The sequence below is a fragment of the Zingiber officinale genome, chromosome 6A (assembly GCF_018446385.1).
Source record: "Zingiber officinale cultivar Zhangliang chromosome 6A, Zo_v1.1, whole genome shotgun sequence".
NCBI classification, from domain to species: Eukaryota; Viridiplantae; Streptophyta; class Magnoliopsida; order Zingiberales; family Zingiberaceae; genus Zingiber; species Zingiber officinale.
In genome coordinates, this window is record NC_055997.1 from 65052465 (window position 1) to 65063921 (window position 11457).

Below are 11457 nucleotides of genomic sequence, written 5' to 3' on the forward strand. Positions count from 1 at the left end.
CTTAATCTGATATTTATTTTTAAAAATATTCATCTAAAAATTATCCTTAAATGTCTAACCATTAGTTACTAACTAATTATCAGAAGATAACAATGTTCACTTAGTTAGTAAGTTAAGTATTAATATCCAATTAGAAATTTGCTTAACTTTATCAATATGCTGTTGTATTTATAGCACATACTTGTTTTGATGCACTAATATAAACATCTGAAGTTCAAACAAAAGGTCTACGTATCTCACACTATTCTAAGTTTTGAATACACAATCAAGGTGGACCTAGTATGTTTGTGAGACACTCGTTATCTAGATCTATAGGATCATGCTTTCTAAGGGTTCGATCTAAACTAATTCCAAAATAATTTTGTAACAATAGAGAAATGGGAAATTTTTTAGAAAGCATAAGTACATAATTTTCCTAAAATTTATAAATCACTTAAATAAGCATCCTCCACCTTAACCTAAGGTCTTAATATAAAAGAAACTTACTTATAATTATTTTACTAAGTTTGCAAATGTGATAAATTTTAAAGGAATTAATTACTAAGTTAGAATAATTCTTTTGTATTCATTAGTAGGTGTGGTGTTTTAACCTTGTGTCTAAGTGTGTAGGAACTTAGGAGCATAGGAAGTCAAGTGGAAGACACGGCTAGCGAGAAGGACAGCATGGGAGAGAGCCGACGGGCTCTGTGCGCCCGAGGGACGAGGTGCCGAGGAAGAGTACCTCCGCGGACGAGAAGGAAGCGTGCGGTGTTTCCGAGAGACGAGAAACCGAAGCGGAAGATTGCTCGGGGAGCAAGAGACGCAGCTAGCGAGAAGCTCAGCACGGGAGAGAGCCAACGGGTTCGATGCGTCCGAAGGACAAAGAGCTACGGATGAGTATGCTGGCGGATGAGAAGGAAGCACGCGATGATTCCAAGGGACGAGAAGCCAGAGCAGAATCCTGCTCGAGAAGGCCGGAAGTTGGGTTCGGGTGAGCCCTATTTCGGATGGCAGAGATCACTCAAGCGAGCGGAGCCAGAGCAAAAGACCCGGATCGAGGCGAACGGAGTCGGAGCGGAAGGCCCGGACCAAAAAAAAAAGTCAACTCTATTGACTTTGAGGGTTCAGTGCCCGGACTGCCTTGAGGGTCTGGGCGCCTGGAATCCTTCCGAGCGCCCAGAATCCAAAAAGTATATATATCGACGTGGACGTTGACCATTGCGTCGAGGATAACTTTTTATCCCACTCCAGGAGCCTGAAACCCTTCCAGGGGCCCCGACCAAGGCTATAAATACAGTCTTGGTCCAAAAGTTTTTCAATCGAACAAGCAATTAGCAATACAACACTTGTGAGCTTCCATTTTTAGTTTAGCTCATCTTTTTGTGCTTTCACTGTTGTAAGAGGCTTCTCTGCCTGAAATAGGTCTTTTAGTGTGCAATTCATTCCTTGGATTAACAACCTCCCCGGTTGTAAACAAGTAAACACCTGTGTCTCTTTCTTTTATTTATTGTCTTTTATTTAATTATATGCCAGTGTTAGTTTAACATGTCCGAGAAAAGTCTATTTGATTTTTTACAGGGCTATTCAACCTCCTTTTTAGCCGATCAATCGGTCTCAACATATAGTTCATAGATAATGACTATTCTATCAGACATCATATCTAAATTTGAAATCATTTTTCTTTTACTTTTGAGATTGAGATGTAATTTTTTTTTGTTGAAGTTCAAAATAATTGAGATTTGAGACGTAAGAGATAAAATTAGAAAAGTTGATATAAAAATAATAAAATGAAATAATCGATTTATAGAATTTGAGAAATATCAATGGGTTAATAGTAAGCATTGATATAGTCAAATAATTTAGAACGTAAAAAATTCATCCAACGGTCGGAACCATTGCTTAACCGGTGGTTCTAATGTTCACTTTTTAACAAAAAAAAAATACTCATTGAATCGTCAAAAAGATATACATATATCTTCTTTGGTACCAAACTGTAGTCGATAAGAAGCTATCGAGTGTTCAAATAAAGGAGCTACTAAAGTTGCAATCTCAAGCAAAGAAGCTACCGAGTGTTCAAGCAAAGAAGCTACCAAAGTCGCAATCTCAAGCAGAGATTACGGTATGAACACTTGATCTTTAGCTAAAAAGTCAAGAAAGGTATAAAGATTACAATATAATATTGAAAGGAGGGAGGGAGGGGGGAGCAACGATATAATGTACCAGAAACTGTGGGAGGCAGCAACCTCCGGAGATGAAAAATTCATTGAAGAAGTAGTTCAAACAGACAAGACACTGCTTCTCCAGGTTACCATCGATGGCAATTCGGTGCTGCACATCGCCGCAAAGCGCGGCTGTGAGGGGATCGCCAGGCAAGTGAGCGAGGAGCAGCCTTACCTCCTCACGCTGGCCAACAAGAGCGGAGATACACCCCTGCACTTGGCGTCGGCCGCTGGCCATCTCAGTATCGTGAACATTTTGATCAACCACCGGCCGTCATCTAACGTTGTTGAGGAAGACGTGATGCGGATGGCCGTCATTTCCAACAAAATCGGGAACACCGCCCTACATGCGGCGACCATCGGTGGTCATCTCTCGGTTGTGAAAGTGCTTCTGTCGGCGGCTCCGAAACTGGCGATCATGACCAACGGAGCTGGGGTTTCTGCGCTCTACATGGCGGCCGAGAGGGGATTGCTAGGGATTGTGGAGAACATGCTGATGTTATATCCCGCAGTCTCGCACGTAGGGCCCCGTGGTCAGACGGCGCTACATGCTGCTGTTCTTAGAAGCGACAGTGAGTTACAAATTAATTCCTACCTCAAAGTTTGATAAATTTACGTACCTTCACTGAAATTAAGCAAGATTTCCCACTTGTCCCTTCTTCACAGAAATATCAATGGCGATAATAGAAAAGAATCGTTCGTATCTGAAACATCAAGATGCCTCCGAAAGCACTCCTCTTCACTTTGCAGCGGCCAGTGGGAATGCTGACATGCTGGGGTTGCTTCTGCAACAAGATGCCTCTGCAGGTTACATGCAGGACAAAGATGGTTTCGCCATCATCCACATCGCAGCAAGTGTAGGCAACCTGAACATGATCAAGAAGATTTTGGAGCATTGCCCTGATGCCTTGGAACAGAAGAACAACGAAGGACGCAACTTTGTTCATGTGGCCGTCGAGAAGAAGAATCTAAATGTGGTGGAGTACGTTCTCAATTCTTCTCCCTCGGCCAAAGACCTCCTCAATGAACAAGATCATGAAGGAAACACGCCTTTGCATCTTGCGGTTCGTGCAAGACACCTGAAGATAATTCGAGTGTTGTTAAGCTGTAAAATAGCGGACTCTGCCCTCACGAACAGCTCAGGTTTCACACCGGTCGACCTTGCTTCCTCGATATTGACAACAAAAATCTGCTTTCAGACGGTAAGTGTTCATCATTTCATATGTAATTCACATGGTAATATAACGGTTACATTTCAGTTTCTATGTTAATGAGTTCCTTTTTGCGACTTTGTCCTAGGTAACCGTAAAATTTATAAATCCAAGAACCTACCGTATCACATCACGACCATACCATATCAAAAGTAAAAAACCCATAATATTTATAAACTTCTCCCTATAATCATAAACCTAAAAAATAACTTTATACTAGATCCCATTAATTCACTCATCATTATCTATATTTTCTATTTACTATCTTTATTTATAATATTTATTTATTTTTGAATACAAAAATATTAAAAGAATGAAAAAAATGGCTGACAGCAAAACCTACATACAATATTATTGTGTAAATCCAGCATTGCAGCCACATTTACTCTCTAAATATTCAGTTACAGTGTTTCAGATTGCTTTGTCTGATATAACCACTATTTTCTTTGGTTTTTGCAGCATTACATTATGGAAGCTTTAATCTCATACGGTTCGCGTTTCTGTCCGCGACGATTCGATCGCATAACAATCCACTGGCTGATCAGAAGGCGAGATGAAGGAATAGATGATCAGAGTCGAGCATTGGTCAACAACCTTGTTATCGTTGCGGTGCTCATTGCAACAGTCTCCTTTGCCGCTGCATTCACCTTACCAGGAGGATACAAGAACGATTCAGAATCAGATGAAGGGATGGCCATTCTATCGAGCAGAGCTGCCTTCAAGGCCTTCTTGATCTCAGACACCTTAGCCATGGTCAGTTCCGTCACAGTAGCAGTCATACTTCTCTACTATGGTTTTCCAGATCGCCATGTCCGGCGTCAGTTTCTCCTGACGGCACTACTGTTAGTGTGGGTTGCAGTTGCCTTCCTCTGTGTGGCATTTGCTACCGGCGTGTACTCTGTCGTTGCGCCCGACTCTGAGTGGGTTGCAATTCTTGTGATCCTAGTAGTTTGCGGTTTGCCCTTTGTTCTCCTTCTCCTTATTGATTGGCATTTCTTAGACTACTTAAGGATAGAGTTAGGTTCCTCAAGGAGAGTTGGCCGAAATCCTGCTACAGATGGGAATTCTATTTCAGTGGATTTAAAGAAATTACAAAAGAAGATTTTTGAATCTTAGATCTTGGATCACATCGAATTTACAACACCAAAAACGTCACCAGAGGCTGCAATTATCTAGCAACTTTTTTGTGTGGGAAAAAACATAAAATAAAATAAAATGTTGTCTTGTGTGATAAAAGACGATTCACTTATCCCAGCATCAGCTAATCTGTCTCTAGATCAGCACTACGGAGGTAAGTAAATAAAATGCCGTTTTGAATTTTACTTTTGTGTCCATGTACGAATAAATATTTTATTTATTTTCCTTTTTTTAGACTGAATGTACGAATTCTTCTTTGTGCTTGCAACATTAACTGTAATTACGCAATTCAGACAAGGGATCTCACAAGACGAGAGAGGAACTAGGGAAAATAATTTAACGGTGCATTTCATTTAAAGTTACCCTGTATAATTTTGATTATATTAAGTATAATCAAGTTATGAGGACTAAATAAAATCTAATATTTTTTTTGTTCAATCTCGAATAATGCAAAAAAAATTTATTTGGGAATTGTATCAGTCGACTAATAAAATAAAATAAAATATATATAATAATATTATTATTTTGGATGGTGATATATATAAATAAATAAATTTGGATAATATTTAGAAACTTTTATAATTTTAGATTTTTTTTGGAATAATTTTGTTGGATTTTAGACCACATCTATTCAATTTATTTCAACTATAGTTAAGAGTTAATTGATTCAATTAATGAAAATTTTAATTAAAAATACAAGTTTTTTTTTTAAATAAAATTCTTTTTTTTTTTATAAAAAAATGGAGGTGATCATCCCTCATGCATGACACCGGCTGAACGCCGCCGGTCGAGCCTTTTAGGGAGGAGCCTTTCACCTTTGGCCCCAATGAGCGGTGGGCGGCATTCAGCGGGCGACGAAGTGCATGACCCTTTGGTTGGAACGACGGGGACCCCGAGCTAGCATTGCTTGCCGAATGTCCTGTTCACGACGAGTCTTCCACACGGTGAGCTGCCTACCACCTCGGCACCTCCAACCCCCACAAGTCTTCCACACGAAGGAACAGCGGCCACCGACCCGATTGGATTCTCTAAAACCTGGAATCAAGATAAACCTAAAAATTGAAGGTATTCGCATTTTGGGTTGAATTCCTGAATTGCTGACGGCGTCGAGCATGCAAGATTACTCGTGAATCATTCATTACCTAAACCAAATAAGGTTTTCATTAATAACCTTAGATGGATATGATAACCCCCAACTAAATGCACTCGTCGTGTATCAACTAGCTTTGTTGATGAAAGTTGCCAAGGACTTGAGTTTGAAATCCAAGGTAGAAAAGTGTATCAATGACCTCCGTGTGGTGTTCAAAATGATAGGTTTTGTAGCATAATCAAATATTAAAATGCAGCGGAAAAAGAACCTGTTAGTGATCCAAGCAAATATTTTAAAAGGAACACGTTCGTGCCTCTATGGTATCCACACGAGCACACCACCATCGTCCATCTCATGAGCACAATTAGAGTCTTTCACTATTGTCCATCTCACAAGCACGTATGCTGCCCACGCTATAGTGCTAGCTACTATTTATAAGTTGAGATCAAATCCTAACTTTTAGGATTGTCATGATCTTAGATGATCTTATTCGATAAGATTATTTCTCGTGATTTACTTAACTTCCAAGTCTTATCTAATAAGACATTTTCTTTTATTTTGTTTTATCCAAATACAAAATATAACGTGGGTATTAAAATCATGGGATTTAATTTGGTTTATGATAAAAGGTCTCATATTACTTATCTTATAATTGAATCTTAGGACTAACAATAACACAAAACTCATCTTAGTCGAGAAGGAAGAGAAATTGTAGAATTGTTTCAATGATCCTAATTAAACACCACAACTTGCATATTTCAAATAGCATTTTGTGAACTTTTCACACAATGAAGATGTAAATTTTCTAGCATGGGAAATGGTTTTAGGGCTTTACATTGAAATCTCTATTTTGGATCTCTCTTCCCGATGGGGTTAATTCACAATAGACTTGTATTTTGCACGCATATCTCTCTCATATGTTTTTGGCCTAAGCTATTGCCACCCGGTTAAGCTTTTGGCACTTCAAGAGATCACAGGTTTGGTTTCTCTAACCATCTCAACAGTTTCTGGTTGTAGGACTAGAGCCTAGAGGTGGACCATCTTTTTAGTAATATATATATATATATATATATATATATATATATATATATATATTTTGTTAGAAATTGTTGATGTTGATTCAAAAGTCTAATCCGATCAGTCAGTTTGTCGATAAATTGACAACGTGGATCTAATCCCCTTTATATTTTTCAACGTGCCCTTCTCAATATAGTTGCCATCGACTTGATCTTGTCGATCAACAACTTAATATCATCGATCATCTTATCCCTTTGAATATCGTTACACTCTTTTGGATAAACTTATCTCTTCAAATATGAATTTTAAGATTAAGATGAAGACTAGACCTTCTTTCTTTAAAATAATATTATCCCAATCAAGTACTTATGATTTATTAGTAATCAACTCTCAAGATATAACAATTTACTCAAAATAGTAACACTCTAAATTTTAAGTCCGGAAGAATTTATAAATCTTATAACTCTTCTAAGAGAGAGGAAGCGAAGAAAAACTTAATGCTGCTGGTATGTGCTGAGAAAAGGAGATATTATATAATTTTTTAATTAATCAGTTAATTAATCTCTTGTTATGGCATTATCAATTAATCTTATAATTAATTGATTCTCAATCATTAATTATTTTTAAAATTTATTTTATAACAAAATTTATTATCAGTTCTTCACCACCCTTAAATGTTTCCAGGCAAATGAGAATTAATATTCATGCATACTTGAGTTAGCCCTTGTGTATTTGTATCCATAAACCTAACTCATATGCAAGCCAATACTTTCATCCTATTATGACATATCAATCCTTTTCATCCTATTATGACATATCAATCCTTTGTTCTTGAATAGTTTGAAATATTATTTTTGTATTCACTCAAAAAATTAGTTTATGACAATCTACTAATGAAATATCCATCGATGTTCATAGTCAATTTATTAATTACGGAAACTAATTTTTTAATAATCCCACACATGAATAAAAATTATGGATGGATAAAATTTAAATCTCAAATAAGAGTTCTAGTAGAAGACTATTACATCAACAGAGGTAGCTTGTGACTATGGATCATGCATAGTAAAATATGATCGGATTTACTTGATTGTCTAATAAACTATATCTTGAATTATTCAACCATTAGTGTAAACTAAAATAATCATATCCGCTTCTAACAGTTCTTTATCGTGTCTATTTTGGCCATGGACGACGTTTGTGATTCATATGTGCTTACAATTTTGAAGTGACCCTCATTTCGTACTTATATAAGTAACCTCCTATCAAGACTACAATACCCCAAAGCCTTTGTTCATCCTATACTCATTTTACAGGTTGCACTTTTAGTCTTTGGGAATGAGTTTTGAGTAATAATTACTCTTAGATGTCTAGAATATTATAGCTTAGTTGTCCCTTTTGAACCATGATCTTGGAAGTTCTAGTTAACATGGTTAGGTTATTACTATTCAATTCATATGTTGTGTTTTCATCTATTCTTCTAAACATGTAGTTCACCTAATTCTCTCTGGGCAAGCTTTTAGTAAGTCGATTTGTAAGATTCTTTTTTGACTTAACATAGTCAATGGAAATTCACCATTATTTCATATAGTTGATAGACTTTGCCACTGTTTACTTTGACAATTATTTAATTATGAAGCAATATATGATAATCAACTTTAATAATAAATTTGATGCAGTAAATACCATTTTAGACTTTTTAGGTTAAAAAAAGTGGGCATCAATTTTAATTTTATAAGATATTTTACTTCATAATAGTTATTCGATGAAGTAATTGTTGGTGCAGTTAGCACCAATTATCAAACCTAAATTTTGATAAATGACAAATAGATTAAAGTTAGGCATTGAGTAATCTAACCTTTTTACCAAGTGTGTAGGACTTTACGAGTTTGGAGGACCTAACATAAGGCTGAAATCTAGCTAGGTCTATTGGACCTGATAGTTGGTGCAGAAGTCTAAATAGGTTAAGGAGTGACCCAATATCTGGCGGGAAGTCTAGTTTGCGGACATGACAACTAGCCGAAGCCAATTGTGTCTGCGAACCTGACAACTGGTGGAAATATCTAGTGGGTCAAAGGCAAGTCAGGTGATTCTGATTGGTAAGTAAGGTGAGTCACTAGATGAGAGTCTTCTAGTAAGGATGAGTTCTAATTAGGACTTTAGGCGCTGGTCCAGTTTAAGTCCATTTTGGAAGCCTAAACTAAGACCATGACTAGATCCTAGTCTTGGAAAGACAAGATCTAATTAATAATCTCTTATATTTTATTGTGCTAACTCTGTTTTGCAGGGTATAATCTGTTATTTGGACTAATGCATGTTGCACGGCTGAAAAAGCACTTCAAGTCTCTGATGAACAATGATATGAGGTGCCTCGTATTTGAGTGGAGACGCCTCAGCTGCCTTGGCTAAAGACTTGCACAGAAAGTCACGAAGGCGCCTCCCATGTGGTTGGAGGCGCCCTGGAGCATGGTGCAGAGGCGTCTTGGAGCACCTGGAAAGCGTCCTAGAGTAGATAAAGAATGCAGTCTACGGAGCTTATCAAAATTGAATTTTTCGAGATTATTTTTAGTAAACTGCTTGTGTTCGTGTTTCCTTTTGCTTTTCATTTATCTGTTCCACTATGCACTTATTTTATAAATAGTAAAAATTAAATTTTTAAAATCACATGATTCACTCCCCCTCTCATATGCCTTGATCTAATAGTAATAAGTCACAAAATAAAATTTAAATGTATAAGTTTTGAAGTAATAAGTTTGTACTAGTTAAAATATTATTCCCCTCTAATAACTTGTGTTGGAGCAATCCCAATAGTCCATGAGACAATGTGTTTTGATATTTGAGAAAAGGGTTTAAGTTAGGTTCACCTTTATATTTGATATATGTATATGAGTGTGCAGGTTTACATAATACACATATGACTCAACTTGATGGCTTCTGATCCGGTGAAGGATGGAACATCCGAGGGACCATGGACAAGGCAGTAAGGACAAGGGCCGAGGGAAGCGACTTCGAGGTATACACAAAGGATGACATTGGGGATGAGCCACGAGCTTGAATGCATCCGAGGGACGAGAGCCAAAGGAAGTAGGCTTAAAGGCAAGAGGTCAAGATTACGAAGAAGAGTCAAGTGAGTCGTGAGGGTCCGAGTACGAGAGAAATATTCTCAGGAAGGGAAACCCTATGTTTAGGATTTTACAAGTCAACTGGTACTGGGACCAGTCGACTGGGGTAGAGCATAGAGAGTTTCTGTGCCTGAACGACAGGGATTAGTCGATTGGTGCAAGGATCAGTCTACTGGTAAAGAGCTGTTGGAGAGCCGTTGGCTAAACACAAGTCGACTGGTGCAAGGACCAGTCGACTTGTAATGGTAAAAATAGCAAGGTTGTTTCTTCCCAAGTTCTATAAAATGGAGCTTGGGATGGCTAGCCAAAGTTGACGAAATTATAGGTGGTTAACCCTAATTAGTAGTCACTAAGTGTTTAAGGTTTTCTTTGTGTCCAAGAGATCTTGGTTAGAGTTGTGGTGAGGTTTCTCCACCCACAAGGAGACTTGAGGTAGCCGGAGTTTGCTGGGGGCTAATTCAATGATGGATAGGGATCATCCACCTTACGGACAACTGTGGAGTAGGAGTTTTATCTCTAAACTACGTAAATGGGCATGTTAGCAATTTGCTTGTCTTTCTTAGTCTTTAGTTTAACTTTCTACTTACTTTGTTTGTATTTCCGCTTGTGCACTAACATTATAGAAAAAAGAAATCAATTTGGGGGCACCATCTATCTAACCCCCCTTCTAGCCGACCATACAATTCCCAACAAGTGGTATCAGAGCCAACGTCGCACTTCACCGGACTAACCGTCGAGAAGAGCAACTAAAAGAAGATGGCCGACTTGATAGCACCTCTGAAGTTTGAAGGAGGAGGCTTATGGGTTATCACCTATTAGATGATGAAGATGGATGTCTTTTTCAAAACGGATTGGGAAACCATGATGGTGGTCAAGGACTCGTTCGAAGTTCCAAGAGACAAGAAAGGAAAGAGACTCTGACCAAGATATTGGATTGAGGAGCAATGATCATAATCAAAGGCAAATAATAAGGTAATATCAATTTTAATTGATATTTTCCTAGTGACGTGATGAGTCGTGTAGGTGAATATGAGAACACCCATGATTTGTGGATCAAGATAAAGAAAGTTCCATGGGAAGAACCTTTGCCTACACATGAAGAAGAAAAATCCGAAGAAAAGGATGAAGAGGCTCAAGTGGAGGAGGAGCAACTGGAAGATAACGTATGTTCAACTTCCGAGGAGAAGGAAGATGAGGTATGATCCGAGGAGAAGGATGAAGAAATGACATCCACAAGTGTGGATAAAGAAACTGTTGGATCGATATGCACATGAGGGGGGGGGGGGGGGGGGGGAATCACGTGATTTTCAAAATTCATCTTTTTCGTTTTTATGAAAACTCAGTACGTAGCGAAAAATTACGAGAAAAGATTGAAATAGAAAAGCAAGTAAAAGAACACGCGCTCAGTTTTACTTGGTTCAGAGCCTTCGATGACTCCTACTCCAAGACCCAGGTCCCATGGACCTATCGATGGATAATTCACTATAAACCTCTTCTGGTACCTCCGGAAGAGGGAATCGAGATACAAAGGATGGTTCGAACAAGTGCAACACCCTGCACTTGTCCTTTTGTAGTAATTAATTACACAAATTAAAATTTACTGACATTCTTAGAATTGAAGTAGGAGGGCTTGTGTCGATGTCGGTCTGCCGGCCTCGATCGGGACTCCTCGGAGCAGTCGT

At 38.1% G+C, this 11457-nt stretch overlaps 1 protein-coding gene across 1 annotated transcript; it reads left to right on the forward strand.

Annotated features, from left to right (window-relative positions):
- The first annotated feature begins 2180 nt into the window (after positions 1-2180).
- LOC121994020 (protein ACCELERATED CELL DEATH 6-like) lies at positions 2181-4709 on the forward strand. Its single transcript, XM_042548215.1, has 3 exons — positions 2181-2770; positions 2865-3400; positions 3869-4709. Exons 1-3 carry the CDS (start codon positions 2194-2196, stop codon positions 4523-4525), a joined length of 1770 nt encoding a protein of 589 aa, XP_042404149.1. The 5' UTR covers positions 2181-2193; the 3' UTR covers positions 4526-4709.
- The last annotated feature ends 6748 nt before the right edge of the window (positions 4710-11457 follow it).

Bases quoted from the DNA above. Each gene is read 5' to 3' on its own strand.
- LOC121994020 (XM_042548215.1), top strand. From the start codon at position 2,194: ATGTACCAGAAACTGTGGGAGGCAGCAACCTCCGGAGATGAAAAATTC. The intron at 2,771-2,864 runs GTGAGTTACAAA...CCTTCTTCACAG, and splicing joins TGCTGTTCTTAGAAGCGACA to AAATATCAATGGCGATAATA. The intron at 3,401-3,868 runs GTAAGTGTTCAT...TGGTTTTTGCAG, and splicing joins CAAAAATCTGCTTTCAGACG to CATTACATTATGGAAGCTTT.